This window comes from Mytilus galloprovincialis, chromosome 14 (assembly GCF_965363235.1).
Source record: "Mytilus galloprovincialis chromosome 14, xbMytGall1.hap1.1, whole genome shotgun sequence".
Taxonomy (NCBI): domain Eukaryota; kingdom Metazoa; phylum Mollusca; class Bivalvia; order Mytilida; family Mytilidae; genus Mytilus; species Mytilus galloprovincialis.
Genome location: NC_134851.1, coordinates 40,049,381 through 40,071,541, shown reverse-complemented (window position 1 = coordinate 40,071,541; position 22,161 = coordinate 40,049,381). Strand labels below are relative to the sequence as shown.

At 30.9% G+C, this 22,161-nt stretch overlaps 1 protein-coding gene across 1 annotated transcript; it reads left to right on the top strand.

Moving 5' to 3' along the window:
• The first annotated feature begins 10,783 nt into the window (after positions 1–10,783).
• On the top strand, positions 10,784–21,957 carry LOC143058422 (uncharacterized). Its single transcript, XM_076231913.1, has 11 exons — positions 10,784–10,954; positions 12,743–12,817; positions 13,542–13,805; positions 14,576–14,881; positions 15,811–16,137; positions 17,036–17,122; positions 17,465–17,504; positions 17,862–17,893; positions 20,626–20,712; positions 20,867–20,913; positions 21,594–21,957. The coding sequence occupies exons 1-11, from the start codon at positions 10,894–10,896 to the stop codon at positions 21,807–21,809; spliced, it is 1,542 nt and encodes a 513-aa protein (XP_076088028.1). The 5' UTR covers positions 10,784–10,893; the 3' UTR covers positions 21,810–21,957.
• The last annotated feature ends 204 nt before the right edge of the window (positions 21,958–22,161 follow it).

Genomic DNA, 22,161 nt, shown 5'->3' with positions numbered 1-22,161 from the left:
AGGTTTAAAATAGTAGCAAACCAATTGTTGAGGGAAGATGCATACAAAAAAAAACGCTTTATTTTTCTTCACAAAATCTACCCTGAGAGCATTTCTTAGCCTGTTTGTTTCATTGTATTCTTGCGTCTTTCGAGTAAATGAGGCCATCTGGATAACAAATCCTGAATCATGATGGTTGGTTTTAATTATGGTAGTACTATAAACGGGTGTCAAAGTGATAACATATTCATCCTCGTCGAATAATTGAGAAATTTATTTGTGATAAATAGATTATTCCCCATTTTAATAACGAAGCGATGACTTAACCTGTTTATGATTGTGTTGATCACCTTCGCCTACTAGAGCAACTAACAGTTATTTCTGGCAGTTTTTCTAGGTTGTAATTGTTTATTCCTTTTTTATTTAACATTGACTTCTAATTATTTTACCTATACACCTCTGAAATATACAAAACTCACGTCCTGTGTACAAAAATAAGGCCTCCATGATAAATTGTAATCGCCACTGATACACATTCTTGCTACTTATTTGCGCTTTTTCTCGTGGACATCGTCAGCCCATTATGTACGTCATTGAGCTAACTTGAAATATTGTTGATATTTGACTTTCCTACATTAACGGTTCTAAAAAGTTTTGTAATTCGTAATTTCTAGCTTTTGGTACCTTTTGGGTCCAGTGAAAGCACTTTTAAAACAAAATTTTGAAATAATTGGTTTCATTTTTTTCAAGTCAGTATTTCATGTGACCTTCTAATTGTTTTGATTCGCGCCCAACTGATTAGTGAAATGTAGATAAAACCTGCATTTTGAGAATGAAATTTCAGCCTCGTATCGTTTTTGAATGAAAAATGTTCGCCAAAAATATTTTAATTTGAAGACAAAATATAAATCAGGTATCTTAAGTCCTGTAATTCAGTGTTTGTCGTTTGTTGGATATCTAAACGTTTGCTTTCGTCCATTATTTTGTACATAAATTAGGTTATGGCTGATAGGGTCCTTGATAGGTGTTTAGCAATTTTTGTGAGGGGAAGTATTGTCCCAAAAAAGCTTCACATGTACTGATGTATTAGGATAGTTATAAATAAAAAGTTCTGTCAGTTTTCCATCTGAGTAAGTATTAAAAAGTGAAAAACAACTGCTCTTCTGTAATCAACTATTGAACTTATCAAAGATATTATTTAATGCAAGTTGTATCGTTTTGTATTGTTTAACAGTACTTATAAAAATAAATGCTGGTAGTGGGAATAGTTTGAATAGTTAGATTCAAAACGAACTTTCAATTTATCTGTTTCTAATTGTTAGGTTAGAACCGTAGCTGTTGTATGTTTAATTACTATCAATACTGTTGTAGGTTATCCTTTACCTGTGAACCATAGGCAAAATAATCACGCACAGAGCAGATATCCCTTGGTAAGAAAAATTCGACAAACATATAATTATGCATGTATGCAAACTCATGGCTCTACAATCTGTCGATACTGGTATCTTGGCATTGCACAAGGTCATGTTTTTGTGTCTGTCTTTTCAGGACGTCTTTACATTAAAAACATTGGATGTTGGATGTTGACTCATTGCTATTTTTGTCTCAGATGATAGCCTTTTTTTATATAGCACACCAGTTTAATTGTTAATCCGAATAAGCCAAACTTTTTACATTGCGGATAATGTAATCATTTTTAACAGGAATGCTCTGAACAAAACGTTTTTTTTTCTTCTAGGAATTGTATAAATGAATTGATAGCTTAGTAAATATAAAAATCTTGTGATCTTTGGCTTAGAAATGATAGATTAGTATGCCTATAATCTTTAGAGTTTTGCAGCTTTATATGATTTGTCTACGCATCTGTTTTCTAATATAAAATAGGAAGATATAATGCATGTAGTATGATTATCAATGAGTCAAACTAACGTCGATTAAGGCAATCATATGGGTCCGTATGGTCAAAGCCATTTTTAAATGTGTGTTTATTGACTTACAAGATCACAGCTTCAAATATACTTTTGAAAAATTTAGCGTCGTCTGTAAACTTGAACCAATCTAAAGAACTAACTGTCGTTGGATGATAAAAATTAAAACTGCAAATATATTGACTTTTTACATGTTAGATATTTCTTAAAAATGGATCAGAAGGTCATTCAATCGGATATAAGAAAGTTTTTTTTTAGAAATATATATATTTTTCAAGAACCAAGAACGATATCCTTGTATGCAAAATTTTATTAATCTTTTTAAAAAAAATGATAGTATGTATCATGTACGTTTCAGACGAATAATGCAAATCCTGTTTTCCAAACATGCACTTCAGAAACTGGTCGGTTCGATGATGTTGAAAACAGAACAGTTAAGAAAACAGATGTCAATGTTTCATCGAAAGCTGTGCACTTTATTGCTTCGCGGCGTGTAATGAGTAGTGATGAAACAGGTTACTCCGATGTCTGGTATTAATTAATAGAGGATATTTTACATCAACTTGCCATACACTTTGAGCTTGAAGTCCCTCTCTTGGTGTGGGAGTTTTTCACTGCGTTAAAGACCCATTGATAGCCTTTGACTAAATATTTTCTTATTGACACATTCCCTATTGCCATTCTCTATTTATATTTTCATATTTCTATGCACCTGGACCATTTATAATATGACATATTGTGTACAAGATCATCTTTACTATGACGATGCATATTGACATTTTCATTCTCCAATTGATTCTAATAACTTTTCTTAACTTTTTTAACTATTTACACTACACTTCAACACAATCTAACAAACACATTTTTTTCTCCATTTAATGAAGTGATTGTTTGGAAAATCTGAATAAAAACTCTTTGCTGCAAATTATTTATAGCCTTCTTCTTAAATATGAGAAAGGTACTGTACTTATGATACATGTGATAAGATGAGTCAAACTGATAAATTTCTCCTTCATAATATTTATGTAAGTTTCGGCCATAAAGATTATCGGTATTCCTATGGACATCAATTGTGCCCTTTAAAAACAGACTTGTTATTGTACTGTAAATCCCAGTGTATGATCAACCTCAGGAAATACCCATCTAAGTCGCATTTAATTGATAAATTCAACAACACTTAACGTTATCTTGATGATAGATTTTCGTTTAATAATCAAGAATTTCTAAATATACTGCCGAAACTACACAAAAGGAACTTATTTTAAATAGATAACATATAAACGGTAGTAACTGCTCATCTCGAGATTACGATATATCAGTTTTACACGGGAAACTCTTCACTTTAATTTATTACTACCACTGGGTCGATGCCTCTGCTGGTGGACTATTAGTCCCCGAAGATCACCACCACAGTAGCCAGTACTTCGGTACTGGCATGAAAATACGGATTTTTTGTGTTATTAAAATTTACTGTTACAAAATGATAGAAATTATTATAAATTAAGGAATGTATCTCCCTCATGCAAAGCTCTGATTCCTTTCACGGATTTGGCTATACCTTTTGGACCTTTTGGATTATAGCTCTTCATCTTTTATATAAGCTTTGGATTTCAAATACTTTGGCCACGAACATCACTGAAGAGACATGTATTGTCGAAATGCGCATCTGGTGCAAGAAAATTGGTACCGTTAATTTTATTATTTTCACTAAAATGTACGACAAAAGGAAGATTTTTCGTTCTACATGGTTAATTTTCTTTTTTAGATTTCAATGGTTCTTAAGTAACATTTAACGGTGTCTATGTATCACAACTCTTTCGCTATGCCCTTGTCTGATGTGACCTTTTTTTTTTATTATTTCAAGGAAATACTGGCAAGTCATTAAGTCAGGGATTTCGTTATTATTCAAAACCTTTGCTAATTTTTTCCATAAATATACAAATTTATTTTGAACTTTAATTGTACCTATAGAAAAACATATTTCAAATGGGATAGCACATCCACATGTTGACGGATATGTTGTTTACCGGGTCAAAAACCTAGAATCGATCCAGATAGACTTATCGATCATTCAAACTAACTAAATCTAGAAGGTTACCAATGCAACATTGAAATAAGATACATGTATTTAAAGTTCATTTTTGTTTGTATAAATATTGATTTTTTTTTAGTACATGAAAATCAAACCAAATATCATATTTATGTTCCGGACCATATGAGTATTTGGACCATACGCGTATGGTCATGACCATATGGGTATTAACTCATCCCATACGCATATGGCCCGACCGTACGCGTATGGTCGGGGTTATTAACACTCTGCAAGTTACAGTTTACTCTGAATACTTCTTAAATCTTCATATGGTATGACCGTTCATTAAGAGGACGCTATCATATTGGTCATTTTTATTATCATATTATGATAAAGAGATTAACTAAATAAAAATAAGAAGTTTCACATATTTAATTTTACGTCCTAGTCAAAACTATAATAAACACATTTTATACCGATGTCCATTACCGATTTGTTATAACGAGTAAATAGCAATATGTCGACTTGAAAAGATAACTTCCAAAATTTTCTCAATAAACACAAGAAGTCACTGGCAAGGAACATAGTTTATTTAAGTGAATATGGTGTACTGTAGTCATATTACGATATTTGAAATCTAGAGTTTCATAAACACCGCAGACACATCGAAATAACCAAAAACCTCGGCATCACTGCACGCAGCTGCAAAGAAGGCTATCTTTTCACTTGCAAACAAAAGGTGTAACTGAAAAGGATCGTGCACAACAATGACGTGCAAATGCGAAAAAGTAATGTTACCGTGTGGAAGTAAATGTCGCGATAAGTCTTCATGCAAGAATGTAATAAGCGATGAAAATCAACTTTGGTATCAATATTCAATTTTAACGTAGCCTTTAAATTTATGCATTGTCATGTAACCATCATTGTTTTCTTTTAGAAACAGTTTTTTGCATTATTGAAACGTTTGTTATGCATATTTGAAAAAAAAATACCTATATGGTCAAAAATACTCATATGGTCCGGCCCGTTAATGACCATATGCGTATACTCATATGGTCCGACCATACGCGTACGGTCGGACCATATGAGTATATACGCATATGGTCATGACCATACGCGTATGGTCCAAATACTCATATGGTCCGGAACATTTTTATACTCATTCATGGCACTACAGTCTGTCGATACCTGTATCGTGACATTTCACAAAGTCATGTTTTTCTCCTGTTATTTATGACGTCTTTACACTAAATCCATTTATGATGGATATGTACTGATTGGTATTTTAGTCTAAAATGCATTATTCAATTTATAAGTTGTAATCGGCTTTTAACTAGCTGTCAGTAACTACGAGTACTTGCAGATCTTTTTGTTATGCAAATGGTTAGATGTATGTACCCTGCCGCGTTTAATCTGTGTGTTTGTATTTCTATTTGTATCCTTGTACAACTGATTTTTATAGTCTATTATTATTTTCTATGTTTACACCCCCCTATCATAGGGTATAGGAGGTTTGGCGACTTCGAATGAGTTAAACCCCACCATATTCTGTATGTGCCTGTCCCAAGTCAGTATCGTGTTATTCAGTTGTTGTTGTTTAAAATACTAATTTCTAGTTATATCCTTCACGGAAAAAAAGTAGTATATTATATGTGCCTTAATGACGTCATTAACCAGATAGAGGGAATCATCTTATTTCTTCACTTTGAAAGACTGTCAAACGACTTCATGATCGTCATTATAAAGGATAAACTAGAAACAGTACTTCTTCCGGAGGTAATAAATCACAATTTCAAATTTGATAGAAGTGCTAATGATCAAATATAAGAATTCAATTTGCTGAATGATCCGTTCAATATAGCATCATATTTTTTTCAACCTCTCACTGAACGTGAACATGATGTAACGATGCCTATGAACATGAGTACAATGTTCACTAAAACTAAAGCTTTTAACGAAAATTCGAAGGTTGTATATTTATATGTTAATCATTCATTTTTTAGCTCAACTCCCCCGTCGTCGTCCGTCGTCGTTAACTTTTACAAAATCTTTTCCTCTGAAATTACTGCGCCAAATTAAACCAAACTTGGCCACAATCATCATTGGGGTATCTAGTTTAAAAAATGTGGGTAATATTGTTTAGCAGGCCAAGACCTATCTGCCTTGAAATTTTCAAATGAATCGGACAACCTGTTGTTGGGTAACAGCCCCTGAATTGGTAATTTTAAGGCAATTTTGCTGTTTTTTAGTTATTATCTTGAATATTATGATAGATAGAGATAAACTGTAAACAGCAATAATGTTCAGCAAAGTCAGTTGACCCCTTTAGGAGTTATTGACCTTTATAGTCAATTCTAAATCATTTTTCGTAAATCTTGGTAATCTTTTACAAAAATCTTCTCCTCTGAAACTACAGGGCCAATTTAAACCAAACTTGGCCACAATCATCATTGTGGTGTCTAGTATAAAAAATGTGTCCGGCGACCCTGTCAATCAACTAAGATGGCCGCCATGGCTAAAAATAGAACATAGGGGTAAAATGCAGTTTTGACCTATAACTCAAAAACCAAAGCATTTAGAGCAAATTTTTCAGACATAAAATTGTTAATCCGGTCCAGATCTATCTGTGCTGAAATTTTCAAATGAATCATACAACCCGTTGTTGGGTTGCTGCCCCTTAATTGGTAATTTTAAGGAAATTTTGCTGTTTTTGGTTATTATCTTGAGAATTATTATAGATAGAGATAAACTGTAAAGAGCAATAAAGTTCAGCAAAATAAGATTTACAAATAAGTCAACACGACCGAAATGGTTAGTGGACCCCTTTAGGAGTTATTGCCCTTTATTGTAAATTTTTGACCATTTTTCGTAAATTTTAATAATCTTTTACAAAAATCTTCTGCTCTGAAACTACTGGGCCAAATTATTCCACACTTGGCCACAATCATCTTTGGGGTATCTAATTTAAAAATGTGTCCGGTGACCCGGCCATCCAACCAAGATGGCTGCCAAAAATGCAGTTTTTGGATTATTATAACTAAAAACCGAAGCATTTAGAGCAAATCTGTCTAAGTTAAATAGTTAATCTGGTCAAAATCTATCTGCCCTGAAAATTTCAGATAGATCGGACAGCCCGTTTTAGGTTACTGCCCTGAATTGGTAATTTTAAGGAAATTTCGCCGTTTTTTGTTATTATTTTGAATATTATTATAGATAGAGATAAACTGTTTACAGCAATAATGTTCAGCGAAATAAGATCTTCAAATAAGTCAACAATCCAAAATAGTCAATTGACCCCTTAAGGAGGTATTGCCCTTTTTAGTTATTTTTTAACATTTTTTATAAATTTTAGTAAATTTTTAGAAAATATTTTCCACTGTAATTACAAGGCCAAGTTCATTATAGATAGAGATAATTGTAGCAACAAGAATGTTCAGTAAAGTAAGATCTACAAACACATCACCATCACCAAAACATAATCATGTCATGAATTTATCTGTGTCCATTGTTTAATATGCACATAGACCAAGGCGAGCGACACAGGCTCTTGAGAGCCTCTAGTTGGTACAAAAATTAGGCCTTAATATGTTTTCGCGTTTCAATTGTTTGAGATTTGTCCTTTCTGTTTTTTGTTTAAAAAGACAATGCGGTATTGTAATTGCTCAATGGCAAAAGCCGTATGGTAACCTCAGAGTGGTCTCATTGACAATCATACAAGAAATTCTTTCTATACATTTTTATAATTTGTATAGGTTCGTTCTCTTTGTTTATTCATTTTGGTTTTTATCTTATGGACATTCAACCAATATCTCTTCATATTCGTGCCGATACTAATATTATTAAAGATACTGTTTTGAAGAGATAATGACCCGTTCATTAATAATGAAACATTTAAATATTTCCAGCAGTAATTTCTAACAGCTTGCACAGGGAACATTTCATTTTACATGTAGAAACATCAATGCAATTGCAATGGAATGTTTATCCTTGTTTGTCGTGATAACATTTTTCTTTCAGTATATACATGTACATAATATAAAAATATTTTTGAATGTATATATACGTAAGAGCCTGAATTAGAAGTGTTTGTCGGAATAAAGTGCATTGATAGGTATATACTATGTAAATTGTTATTTCAAATTAGATTTCAGCAAAATGCATTGAGTTGCTATGTAAAGGTAATATCTTTCACTATCTTGATTGCTAACTGAACCGTGAAATCATTATTATGTATGGTATACTACCCTCCATTAGAAATAGTCTATTCCTTTCGACAAATAGATCGGTTATCTGTTGGACTAGTCTACTACTGAAGTAGGGTAGTATTCCTAACATAAAAATGATTTCACGGTTCAGTTAAGAGAAAATTAGTCAAAGACATAACCTTTACCTACAAACTAAATGCATGTTGCTTTAAAGTCTGTTGTCACAGATATCCATTTTTTTGTGTCGGTTATTTGAAAGACTATCAAATTCGTTTCATAAGGTGAATTAGAATATAATTCTACTTTTTTCTGTGTTTTATTTAATGGGATATGTTATTAAATAAATATTCAATCATACATTCAAGTGTTTGTGTCATTTTCAAATATTTTGTATACAGTTTATTTCAAACTTAAAGCCTTCTTCCTTTAATAGATCAATCAGAATAAATTAATGTTTCCTTATGTTGCATACAACAGGAAACAAAAGTTTCAAACAATATAACGTTGATGTTTGAAAATAGAATTTAAAACTATAATTAGGCAAAAACAAACCTTACAAAGAAACAAATACCCTCCCCCCATTGAAAACTCTTAACAATGCACACTCAACCCATACTGGAAAAAAATAACATAAAACATACGCGAAAAATAAACAAGTTTTAGCAATGGTCTTTAATGAACAAAGGACGCTTCTTAACTCCATTAGACAATACTGTTTTCTTATGTGTTCGATTACATCTTTTCTATCATGTGTTACGGCCCGACATAAAAAAAACATATTTTGCAAAGTCGAGAAGTTTTGAAACAACGCACTGTGCGGCAATGATATAAGCAAGCTTCATATGACACAAAGTGTTTAATACTAAAAGACAAAACACACATCCGTTTAGGTTAAAAGGAGGGGACAGAACTCATTTCGATACATGGTTCATTCAGTGATCTACGGTCATCCTCGGGCATCTTTGCCTATCAAAACAGACCGACATATAATAAAGTCAAAAACCTAAATACAGTTATAAAGACACGTTATGGTGACAAATATTCCTGCATTTGAACCGACAAATTAAGTGTAACTGAAGATTATCCCTTATGTCGATCGACGGAAAAGCAAGCACATAGATTATACAATAAAAAGTTTCGTAATATCCCGATGATGATGCACCAATTGAAAAATAGGCCTAAGTAAAACAAAAAATATATCGATATTATTGAATATCGATATAGAAATGATATCACTTGATGCTTAAATATTATTAACCCTCGAAATTTGTTTTTAAACCTTCACTCTGTACCACAGTTACATTGTACTCGTCCTTGTGTCAAATATATTTTCAATATGGGATCTAAGTTTGTTCCGGAGTGAATGTTTATATAAAATGTACTTACACAGGAAGGATATCATATGGTTTATAATTAATTTAGTCGAAGTTGGTTGGTAAAAACAAACGTATTTATGAACTGTTGGTACTTTTTTTACTTTCCCATAAAGTAACAAAGGAGGGCAAACTATCATCGTCATAGTCAATCGAACAGATTTTTTTTAATTCATATGAGGTGAAAGTTTTAAACCAAGGGATATAAGGATCAATATTTTCCGGTACAAGGAACATCATGCACGGTACACATTCTGATGTCGTGATAAATTTGAAAAAATACGGAACAAATAAATGCGAAAATAGTTATTTTAAAAAATAAAAACAACATGTTATATAAATTTAATTCATAGTCACTATTTGTATTATCTGAAGGGCAAATCTCTGTGTTAAGAAGATGCCTAAACCTTTCATTTGTTAAATAACTACATAACTTTACACATTTTAATTCTTTTTGTTTCAAAAATAATACAGAACACTCTCCAACTGTTACTAGTAACGCGGAGGTAAAACAAAATATATCATTAAAGATACAGAACATTTCTCAAAGTTATATTGCAGGAATTTCATTTATATTATAAAGGATTGCAAATAAATATCCTCTTATATAACTGGGATGTATCTTATATTCCTAGTTTATCTGAACAGTTGGATTGTAAATTTATAGTGTATATTAAAAAGAAAACTTTTCAAAAGAATAAAACAATTATCCTTGACAGCTAATGATCTACTTATGATCTTTGTTTAAGATAAAAAGCAAAATTGTGCTGTAAATAAAGCTAACAGAGGTATATCGATATTCAATAGTCAAAATTCGATAAATCAAAATTAATTTCAGATAACCAACTCAACCGATTGAAACCAATCAACTATAGCAGGAAACCCACGGATCAACTTAAACTCTGAACTACAACAAAATATAACGCCAAAATACATGGAAATGGACTTTAAATAATAACTGTCATATTTTTGACTTAGCACAGGACATTTTTTTTTAAATACTTATTTGTATTTTAAAGGTCAGCAACAGGTTCTAATTAGAAAAAAGTTTCTGATTGGGTCAGTCACAGGAACTTTCACCCATCATTCTGCCTTTTGATATGAATGAATGGAAAAACAAGGATATAGAACGTACAAGGAAATTATTTTCGAGAGGTCATTAGAATATGACGAAACAGGAAGGGTTAAAATATATTGTTATAATCATTCATTCGAATTCAGTTGTTCTATATAACGTTTTTAAATTGGGATTTATATAGTATTCCATCCAACTAGCAGACATCATCAACAACATCATCATTATCCTAATCATAATCATAGCAATAACTATTGTAGAATTTTTTGTATTCTTATCGTTGTATGTTGTAAAAAAGAGGATGAAGTCATTTGATATACTATATAGCCTGCAAGTGTTAAACTTTGTATTGTATGAAACAGGTATTTAAATTTATTTAATAATTACAACAATATATTTCTTTTTTTTTCAACACTTTACAGATCATTTGTACTAGTTTCAGAATTCAAAAATGTGTCAACAAATGTGTATTTATCTGTGTTACAAATATAATGCGATTGAAATACCATTGTACAAGATGGTATCTAACTAGATGCATTTCAACACCTTAAGTTTACTCTTGTCTATAGGTACACACCGTCATTTTGTAGTACAACAATTATGATTTGAGTTTCTGATTGTATTGACCATTATCAATCAGCAGTTATTCTTCACGAAACTGATGACATATATTTAAGAGGTTTAATAGAGGAAAATCAATTGAGGTATTCTATCACAATTGATTTACCCTATTAGTCTTTGTTAAAAAAAAATTCTAAACATGTTCAGAAGTTTTCTTTGTTTCGAATAAAGAAATACTTGGCATGAGTAAAGTTGTATCCTGTCCAGTACTATAAATGCGGGAATTTCTCGCTACATTGAAGACCTGTTGGTGACCCTCTGCTGTTGTTTTTTATTTGGTCGGGTTGTTGTCTCTTTGACACATTCCCCATTTCCATTCTCAATTTTATAAAAAAAAATCCATGACATTTCACTGCATTTGCATATAATAAAATAGCAATGACTTGAAGTCACCATTCAAATTATATCATGTTTTCACTCTCTATAAGCTTTAGTAACAATGTAACTCCAAGTTTCCAAAATATTCTTAAGAAAAACCAAATAAAAAAAAAATTTACTTTGAAACATAAAAGATATATGTTTATAACTTATAATTCTTTATTGCAATGAAATGTAGGGTTAATTTCCTAAAACTGTCAAATTCAAGGGAATATTTTGTTCGACTTTTTTTCCAGATGTGATGTACGATGATTTGGTGGTGTAACATCTAATCATTCATCTCCTATCTATGGTTCGAAAATGCCAATTTGAATTTAAATTATTTTTTTGTGAAATGGTTTTACAACAATAAATATACAACACATACAAGACTATTCCAAAACTCTCTTTAGTTCTTGTATACACTTGTAAATTAAACCAAATTCAGAAAACAAATGAATAAACCTGTACACTGAACGTCAGATTAATTGTTGTATGTTGTGTATAATACAGAAATATGACAATACTGTTTTTTTAATAATTATATTTAAAACTTAATTCTATTTATGAATAATTCTAATAATTATATCTAAAACTCATATTGATGTAATATTAACAATTAGAAAAGTCTAAATTGAGTAGTCATGAAGGAGTAGGAAAAGCAGTTTCCTCCTTACTTTACTTGTCCTGACGCGTGTTCACCGTAAAAGGTCGTTTGCTAGATCCCACTGATGATTACGTCTGTCTCGAATCTATACATCCGGCCAATAATTAGCACTCATGTGTCTAATGCAGACAATTCTGACGTTCTCAGTAATGGTATTTTCGATATATATTCTTATCAGAAGATGGACGCCATTCTAGTTCACATAGATGATTTCTTTTAGTTTCAAAAGCCTAGTAGGTAAGTCAAATTAAGCACCATTTTTCGGAAAACAGTTTTTGATTTGATTGACAACCTGTTTTTAGGGCAACTGTTGAGTCATATATGGATGAAATACACCGCTTCCAGCAGAAACAATATTCATGTTTTAAAGGTTTTTAATTATTCAGGAAAGTAGATAAATAATTCGAATACACATTATAAACGCTATACGGCATGAAACTTTTCATATTAAACATTGCTAAAATCCATTTATAATCAAAATGACTTAGATTTGTTTTCTGTACAGGTTCGGTTAACATACCTTTACCACTGAATGCTCACGAAGTAAATACGTGTGGTTCAATTATACACCTAAAAAAAGGTAAGCATCTCTACCACAAATAGCATTTTAAAATCAACAAAACAGTTATCAAAAGTGGGAGATTCAAAAAAAAAATCACTGCTTTATTTTATAAGTTCTTTTAATATCACGAAAGAAATATCTACATTTATAATTCGTAATAAGATGTGCCATACGGATAATTTTGCCTAGTTTCATATAAAATTTTAGTTCATCTAAAGATTTTTTAGAATGTTTGTTTCTCTCAATTTTAATGTTTTATTCTTTTTGTGTAACTCGACATTTTTGTTTTTTAACTAATTACTAGTATCTATTTGTTTTACCATGTAACACTTTTTTTATTAATATTTTGCCTATACCAACATTAAATGCATTTCTTGTTAAAACATGTTTACATAACTTTCTTTTTTGCAGATAATTCTAAATCGCTTAATTGATGCTTTATTTAAAATTTAAAAATTCTTCGGCTGTGTCTGCTCTTTGATCGAGTTGTTGTCTCTTTGACTCATTTCCCATTTCCATTCTCAAATGTAGGATGTACATCAAACCTTTTCCATTTCAAAATCACGCCAGCGAAAGTAATAAATTCATACAGATTCTGTGTAAATGATTTTAAAACTTAATACAAAAACCGCAAGACATTATTGATATGCGATGCAATTATCAGCGTTGTGTTAAATTAAATCAATCATACAAATATAACATTGAATATTTTTAATTAATATATGTACTCTTTTTTGTTTAGATACACCACATTTAACAATGAATTGCACTCCGAATAATGTTTATGAAGGACAATCCGTGACCTTATGTTGTTGCACTCATAGCAGGCTTTCAACAATAGATTTATGGTTGGGGATGGACAGTTTAGTGCTATCTTCAAAGTATTATACGAACGTCCTGTGTCATAAAATCATAAACGTCAGCCGTTACGATAGCGGTTGCTACAGGTGTTTTGCAGAAAACGAGATTGGAATTGTCAATACTCAGGTTAAACTTAAAGTTTTATGTAAGTTTGATTTTTCAATAATCAAAAGTAATTTGTTTTTTTTTAAGTTTTTTTCAGTTTTTCGATTGTAATTACTATAGTATTATCAGCGTCTATTATTGCTGTATCCGAAAATTCCTCAAACAAAATGCTAAACTCTGGATTCAGTAGTTACATTTAGTCAATTATTCAACACAAAGTCAAATATTTTCAGAATTCCTCTAATACCATTTGACCAGATGTTTAAATAACATAATACATTATTATCATTTATAATGTATGCATTGAACTATTCCTTAAGGTTATCATGGACAAAACTAGTAGTTCACAAAAAAAACACGGAGCTAACTGGTAGTAAACTATATTTCCTTATTAAGTAGAGCATTGCAAAGAAAACCGGTGTAGCGTGTCTTACTAGTAAAAGAAGCAGGAGTATTATTCATACCACAATATATCTTGTTATCGAAACAGTACCAGCATTACTAAAATTTGCATTTAAAAAATATAAGGCAAATGGTTTGCATGTTGGAAAGAAATGAATACAAGCCTCGAATTTACAACAACTGTCAGACATCACTTTTAATACAAATAGTTCTAATCTTAATAATAGAAGTTTCAATTTTTTTTTAATTTAATTTGACTGGTTCTATACAATTATTGAAAAAGGAGACAAAAATCGTCACAGAATTCGAAAATGTGAGGATATAGATGGTTTTTTTTATCAATTATTTACATCCATTTACTTACAGTCAGTATTGTTTTAACATTTCAATTTAAAAAAATCCTTTCAGATCCACCTAATATTCCTGATGAACTCATAAATTTTTCCGACATTGATGTGTCACGAACGTTGCCTTGTCTTGCACACGGTGTTCCTGCAAATTATACATATGGTCAATGGAAGCATGTGTCATACTTTGGAGAACACATTAGATATCTTAATTCTGCTGCTGATGGAAGAGTAATTCTACCTCAAATTGCAAAAAGAATCAACAGGTATCAGGATAGCGGTATATACACATGTTATGCGTCAAACGGAGTTGCTGATAGTACCGGCAAACTTTTTCAAGATGGAAAAATCTTCGTTATCGCAAATGGTAATAAATAAAAATATTTAAAAAAATATGTAATTCTCACGTCTTTGTGATAATGTCGTATGGTAAACTTGTATCGATCAGCCAATTCATAGCAGTTGGAGTAAAGTTTATGTAGTTATTATTTCAATTATTCTTCCCTAACTTTGTTAGAACAATTTTGGGTAGAAATCCGGAGGTCATTTTGTAGAAATTGTAAAGATTCTGATTGAGATTTTGAAGTAGATCTAGTGATTTTTTAAGCATCCACATGTAACTGAAACTCCTTAATGAATATGTATGCTTCTCCGTAATTTTTCTGAAGTATATCGTTAACTGTAGAGAGCATAGTCGTTAGAACCATCTGTATCCGTTAACCTTGCTTAACACCAATTATAACTCGAAAACAATATTGAAAATTGGTTTTTGCGTTTTTATAATCCGGCAACGTTTATGAAGCTTCATTACACTCAACAACAAATATTGCACATATCTTTGACATGTAAATGAGCAGTCACGGTATACTGACTTTAATATAAAAAAAAATCATATCAAATCGGATCATTTTACATAGGAATTATTATAATAAAAAAAATATTCTCACTGTGAATCCAAGTTCGTTACTTCTATTTCATTATGCAATGTGCTTGGCTAAGACGAAGGCAATCCGGTTATTATTTTGTTTTGAATTTGACCCTCAGTTGACCCGGAACTGTATGTAGGACATTTTTTGTGTACACAGTAAAAAGTAAATAACTAAAGTATCGAACTCCAAGGAAAATTCAAATCGAAAAATCCCTTATCAAATGACAAAATCAAAAACTCAAATGAATGGAAAACTACTGTGATTTCAGCAACATTTCTTGTACATTTTCATTATAATTTTTTCTATAAACTGTTTATATTTTCTATACTTCTCCTTGTACTTAATAAGATGGTAATCATTTTTTTAGGACCGCCTATATTTGTGGAGAACATAGAAGACAAACAGTATGGTCAGACAGGAAAAGATTTTAATCTGGAATTTATCGTATACACTCAATCTATGATTAATTGTTATAACGTAAAAAGTGCAAATAAAGATATAACAGCTTCAATGGAGATGACAAGTGTGAATGGTACCACAATCTTTCATGGCACAGAAATAACCGTAGAAGCAATTCAAGTAGTTTTGAGTTTCAAAATATCAAATAACAATTACTCTCATATGCACACTGTAACACTGTGTAATGGTTTTGGCAATAACAGTTTTGAAGTAGAGATAGAACTAGTCACAACAGGTAAGATTGTATCATACATGTACTTTTGCACAAACAATCTTTAAAATACCTTCAGAAACAGGCAAAAAGGCCATACGTTTTATATTTATGACTTATTAGAAGTAAACTGCATTTATCCTCCGGTATATCACTAACGATAAAATTTTGGTTTTGGTATTAAGCAGTTGCTGTCTTTATTGTGGTAAATGATCTACGTTGCTAAGATGCAGTTCGTGATGAAAGCATACAATATCTTGGTAAACGTCAGTTCTATCGTTTAATTAAGTGAATGATATGATAACAAAACAAATATTAATACTTTCATAAATATGATGTGTCCAAAGTTCTCTTTGGGTTTTGGTTTAAGCAGTAGCGCTTTAACAATGTTAACTCAAATATTAGAATTCAAAGAATGCATAAATACCTGAAAATTCGAAACGGCAATGACTAGACACAACCTTGAACGAAAGGTAGCCAAATTCTTCCTATTTCACTTTTGCGTAGCAAGCTTAAGTGCGTTAGTTTTCACGTTTGAATTGTTTTACATTGTCATATCGGGGCCTTTTATAGCTGACTATGCGGTGTGGGCTTTGCTCATTGTTGAAGGTCGTACGGTGACCTATATTTTTTAATGTCTGTGTCATTTTGGTTTCTTGTGGCCAGTTGTCTCATTGGCAATCATACCACATCTTCTTTTTTTATATATTAAAGTAGTTAGAACGTACATTTCATAATTTCAAAAAATGTTTTTAGTAGCTTATCTGCGAAAAAGATAACTCTGAATCATATCAGTACATTATAACTTACTATTTTCCCCAAGTTTAAATCATAAACAATTGATAGTAACAGCATGGAGACACACAAACACATCTAATTTATAAGAATAATACTAATTGCTTGTTCTCTTTTTTTATTTCAGAAGAAAAAATTACCAATGCCACCAAGGTTGCAAGTTTTACTATTTTGGTAATTTTGGTAATGTGTGTCTCTGTTTTAGTAGCAGCAGGTAATTTGGCACAGCAAGCATAATAAATACGATCTTAGTTAAACTGAATATTTTGATTAAAGGAGGCCAAGTACATTTTAGGTCTTAAAATTAAGACCAGGTTTGGCACATATATGTAATTTAGATATAATTTAGAAAAATTATTATGGCACATTAAAATATAAGTCTAGCAGGACACAGTTTTTCTGATTACAACTGACAATTTTTATTATTATTGTAATGAAAAGTTGAGGGTTTAATTTCTGTATTTAAATTAGTTGTGTTGTCTTCAAAATCAAATATGTGGCCTTCTAACATTTGCATATCATCACAGTATCAACATTGAAAACGTTTTTATTACAGTTTTCCTGAAATTGAAAAGAAGAAGAAACAGAGAACGAAGGTATGGTTGAAATCAGATATTCAGCCCTTTTTTTTTACCTATTTGATAATACGGTTCTGGTATTCACAGATGGATCTTTGTTTTACTGGTTTATTTTAACACGACGTTTATTTAGAAACAAGAGTAATTTATAGTGAAATAACATTTCCGAGTTTGTATATTGAATCTTATTCAAAAAAAATTATCATGCAGAAATTCTAAGAAATTTCACGAAAGTTGCTCATGTTTTTTGCTCGTATATCTATTTTTACTCAGTAGATGAACATTTTGATTTTAAAAAATTCAAACGTTATATACTTTCTTAATACTTGTATTGATGGATGCAATAATAATTGTTTCCATTTTCCTTCATTTCAGAATAGTGGACGACATACCAGAGTTGGTAGAAGGTAACTATGTATTTGTATTTGAAATGATATTTCAAAAATGATAGCGAACTGTTTATTTAAGGGACACTAACTACAAGATATAAAAAACTAAAGTAAGAATTTTATTGTTCATTCATTAATAAAAGTGAAATAGTGAAATAATTAATAATTTGCTTTTAGCAGCTGGTATGGTACAATTTTATCAAAATAAGTTAAGTAACTTTGAGGATGAATTAGTCAACGATATAGACATTACTTATGCAACTCGCTTCAAGTGCAATTGAAGAAATCACTAGCCCATTATGCACATCATTCTGTTGACTTGATATGTTAATAATATATATGTTACAGGCATTTTCTAAATTTAGGCATTTTGTAAATTGCCTGAAATCTTTAGGCATTTTCTAAAATGCCTGCAAGATTTAGTCATTATACATAATGACTATTTTTTCTAGGCATTTTACAAAATGCCTGAAAAAAGTGAAGGGCATTTTAGAAAATGCCTGAAATTAATTTATAGAATGAATTGTTAAAAAAAACAATTTGATAGCTTCAAACACTGGAGCAGTTTTATTTGTGAAAATTACTGAATAAAAAAAGAATAGTAAAAAAAGTAATAATAGATTTTACTGATTTATTCCAAATTCACACAAGCACAGAACTCGACAATCATTTATAATTTCTCAAAATGTTTGTATGACAAAATTCATCACTATATTTGTCTTGATTTTTTGCAAATACATTGATTAACGCAAAAATCGTTTTTTAGCACTTCGACCAAATTTGAAGAAACCTGGATTATCACTAATCAAGCACTTCCATTACCATTTCTGATAAAACACTTATTATTCAACAACATTGGGTTTCCAAATGAGCACACACGTCACACATGCATATCTTCTTTTGTATATGTTTCAAGAAGATTCAAAGTACATTATCATGATTATAAAAAGAAGATGTGGTATCATTGCCAATGAGACAACTCTCCACAAGGGACCTAATGACACAGAAATTAGCAAGTTTAGGTTACCATACAGCCTTCAACAATGATAAATGCCTATACCACATAGTCCGCTATAACAGACCCCGAAGTGACAAATGTAAAACGATTCCAATGAGACAACTAACGACCTAATTTATGTATAAAAAATGAATGAAAAACAAATACGTAACACACACACAAACGACAACCAAATGTTAGTTTGACTTGTAAATATGAAGATACTCATACATTGACATCACAACCATCAACCGCTTTGAACCGATGCTATATATGGGCAAGCATAATTCATGTCCTTTATCCAGATTAATCCACTGCAGAAATAACCCATATGAATTATAATAAAATCATTCTCGTCTCAAAAATGAAATATTTGCTACTGAAAGCTAACAATCAGTCAACTATAAACAAACCTCTTTTTCTGTGGACTTTCTTAACAATCGTTTAGAAAGTTTGTTCTATTGAAAGAACAATTGGTCCTCCTATCATTTTGACAAATAATCATTAATTTTTTTTTATTTTTTTTTTGTGGGAGTGTAAAAAAATCAAATTGAATGTCCAGTTGAGAAATGTCCCTACAATTCAATTCAATTCAAATCTTTATTAACTACATATTTATAGTATGTGACACAACATAATAACATGAAAATAAAAAATAACAACAAGATCATTAATATACACAATAAATCAATAACTTTTCTATAGGTGTTTTATCAATGAATAAAAAGGGTCCATTTGTTATTTGCTCTTTTTTTGGCCCTAAAATATGTTATATAGGAGTCTAAAAATGTAACATCTGAATTATATAAAGCTATAGTGTTAACTAATGAATCAAAAAGATTATTTGCATCTTTAACTGGTATATTATTCAATAGACTAGTATATGACTTCATCGCAAAGAGAACTTTTTTAGCTTTTTTGTTAGACCTGTAGTACTAAACTAACTACAGAGTGAGTACATACTTAACATAGTTTCACTAAACAAAACACCTCATATGACATACAAACCTACCCACCTGGTTTTTGGGAAGTAAATTAATTCTAGCGAACCATTAGCTTATTTATTTGCAATATACTGTTCTTTTGTCCACTTTTGTCATATGCATCTCAATGATTTCATGCTTCTACAAATTGCTTGAAACTGAACAGGCAATGTGTGGAATTTTGTTGCAAAATTTCAGTCATTTTACAAAATGACTAGGTTTTTTGGTCATTTTGTAAAATGCCTGTCAAGGTTAGGCATTTTATAAATTGCCTGAAAATTCAGTCATTTTACAAAATGACTAAATTCAAAAAATGCCTGTAACATATATATATATTTGGTTTAAATTTTTTACAAATCAGTATTTGACTTTGTCTTCTTTTGCATGTTATTGTCTTGATGCCACTGACTAGATGAAACGAAATCTTATTTCATTTGACGTTCTAATTGATTTCATTCAGGTATAACTGATTAGGGAATCGTAGACGAAATCTGCGTTTTAAGAATTAGATTAAAGTCTCTTGTCGTTTTTAGAATGTTACTGCAGATATTTAACGAATTTTGCTGAAACAGTTCGCCAATTGTTTTTTTAAATCAATTGCAGAACAGTATATAAAGAATTTTCTAACTCTCGTCCTTATTGTTTCAAATCTTGAGATGGGAGTTTGTTGTGTTTTCTGTTGTTGCTACAGTTCTGCTCTATTGGTACTTAAGTGATGTTCTATTTTGAGATTCTTCATCTTTAGTAATTCATTTTTATTCTGATCGTAGGTCAGCCAGTACCTGTTGAGAATATTGTGTATCAGGATGCAATATCATTTCGGCCAAGACCCCTCCAAGCTAGCGGAGAAGTCATCGGTAAGATTTTTCTATAAAATTCTAATTAAATATTAACTAAATGCCTGTTATTGTACTGTTTGTTCGTTAATTTTTCTGATTGTCCAAATGATGAATTTACTTACAGATTTTTATAGGGTATTTAGTGAATAATTTTGTAATGATATTCTTTCAGAATATAACTATGAAACTTACAGTCACGAACAGAACATGCGCCCATTGGTAAGTAACTATAAATATTTATTGCCTTGTTTGGGATATGAAAAATGATAGAACTACTAACGTAAAATGATAACGAGGCAAATATATATCCAACACAAACTAAATGATACAAATATGTAAAAAGGTTCATTATACGACATACAACAATTAGTAAGACTTATACAAGAAATAAGTACACGACACCGATTAACATGTCCAGGTTTGACTAAGAAATGAGGAGACATACACTTTCCAAAAGTTTTAAGCAGTGAATTACGAAAGATATATATTTCATTATAGTATATGCTGACTTGTCAAAAGATCATTACATTTTAAAATAATAGTTGAAGGGAAGTGGTTTTGAGCAAGTGGGTCTTAACTCAAAGGACTTTATATCTTTCTGTACCTGTTCTGTGCGTTTGATAGTATGTTCAGAACTACATGTCACGAACTAAAGTGAATATCTATTTTAATAACTGTATCACTTTTCAAATTATTCTCAATTGAAGATAGTTTCTCCATCATTATTACGTCTGATTTTCTGTCGGGATTTTGTTATATGTCTGAATGTTTTCTGTGTAACAACTCTCAACGTTTGTATTATATTTTGGAAAACCCATAATTGAAAGTTTATTATTCACTACAACTAAGATATTGCAGATAATTGTCCATATAAAATCAATGATTCCATTACATTTCAGACTGGACAGTTGAATTATTCAGACGTGTATTTCCAACCGTCTACGTCACAAGATGTTCAGATCAGAGGTATTGAAAACAGAACAGTATATAGTGAAGTACTTAATTTTGAAAGAAGCAGTAGCGTTATCGACACTCAGAGTGTATCCAGTAGTGATAAAAAAGATTTTATTGACATTGAGGGTCTTGAAAATTTCATTGACAGAAGTGAGGACTGATTTTTAAAACATGTAAAAGAAGATAGCACGAAAACAGACTAAACGTTGTAAAATAAGACATAACATTACAACATTTCCCAGGTCTAGCTATCGATCATCAATTGTATTATGTAAAAAGCAATAATGATTAAAGGCTAATAATATCTTGCTTCTGTATGATAATCAAAATAAGGTGTTTTCTCATTGTTTTCTAATAATTAGATTCATGGGATTGAGGCAAGGTTAAAAAAAACATATCCCTCCCCTTCATCCTCTAAACCTACACATTAGTCTAAATGAAAAATCTGTTTCTAAGTTGGATAAATGCCTATCCATATCGTATGTTATTTTTAGATGCAACATTTAACAACAT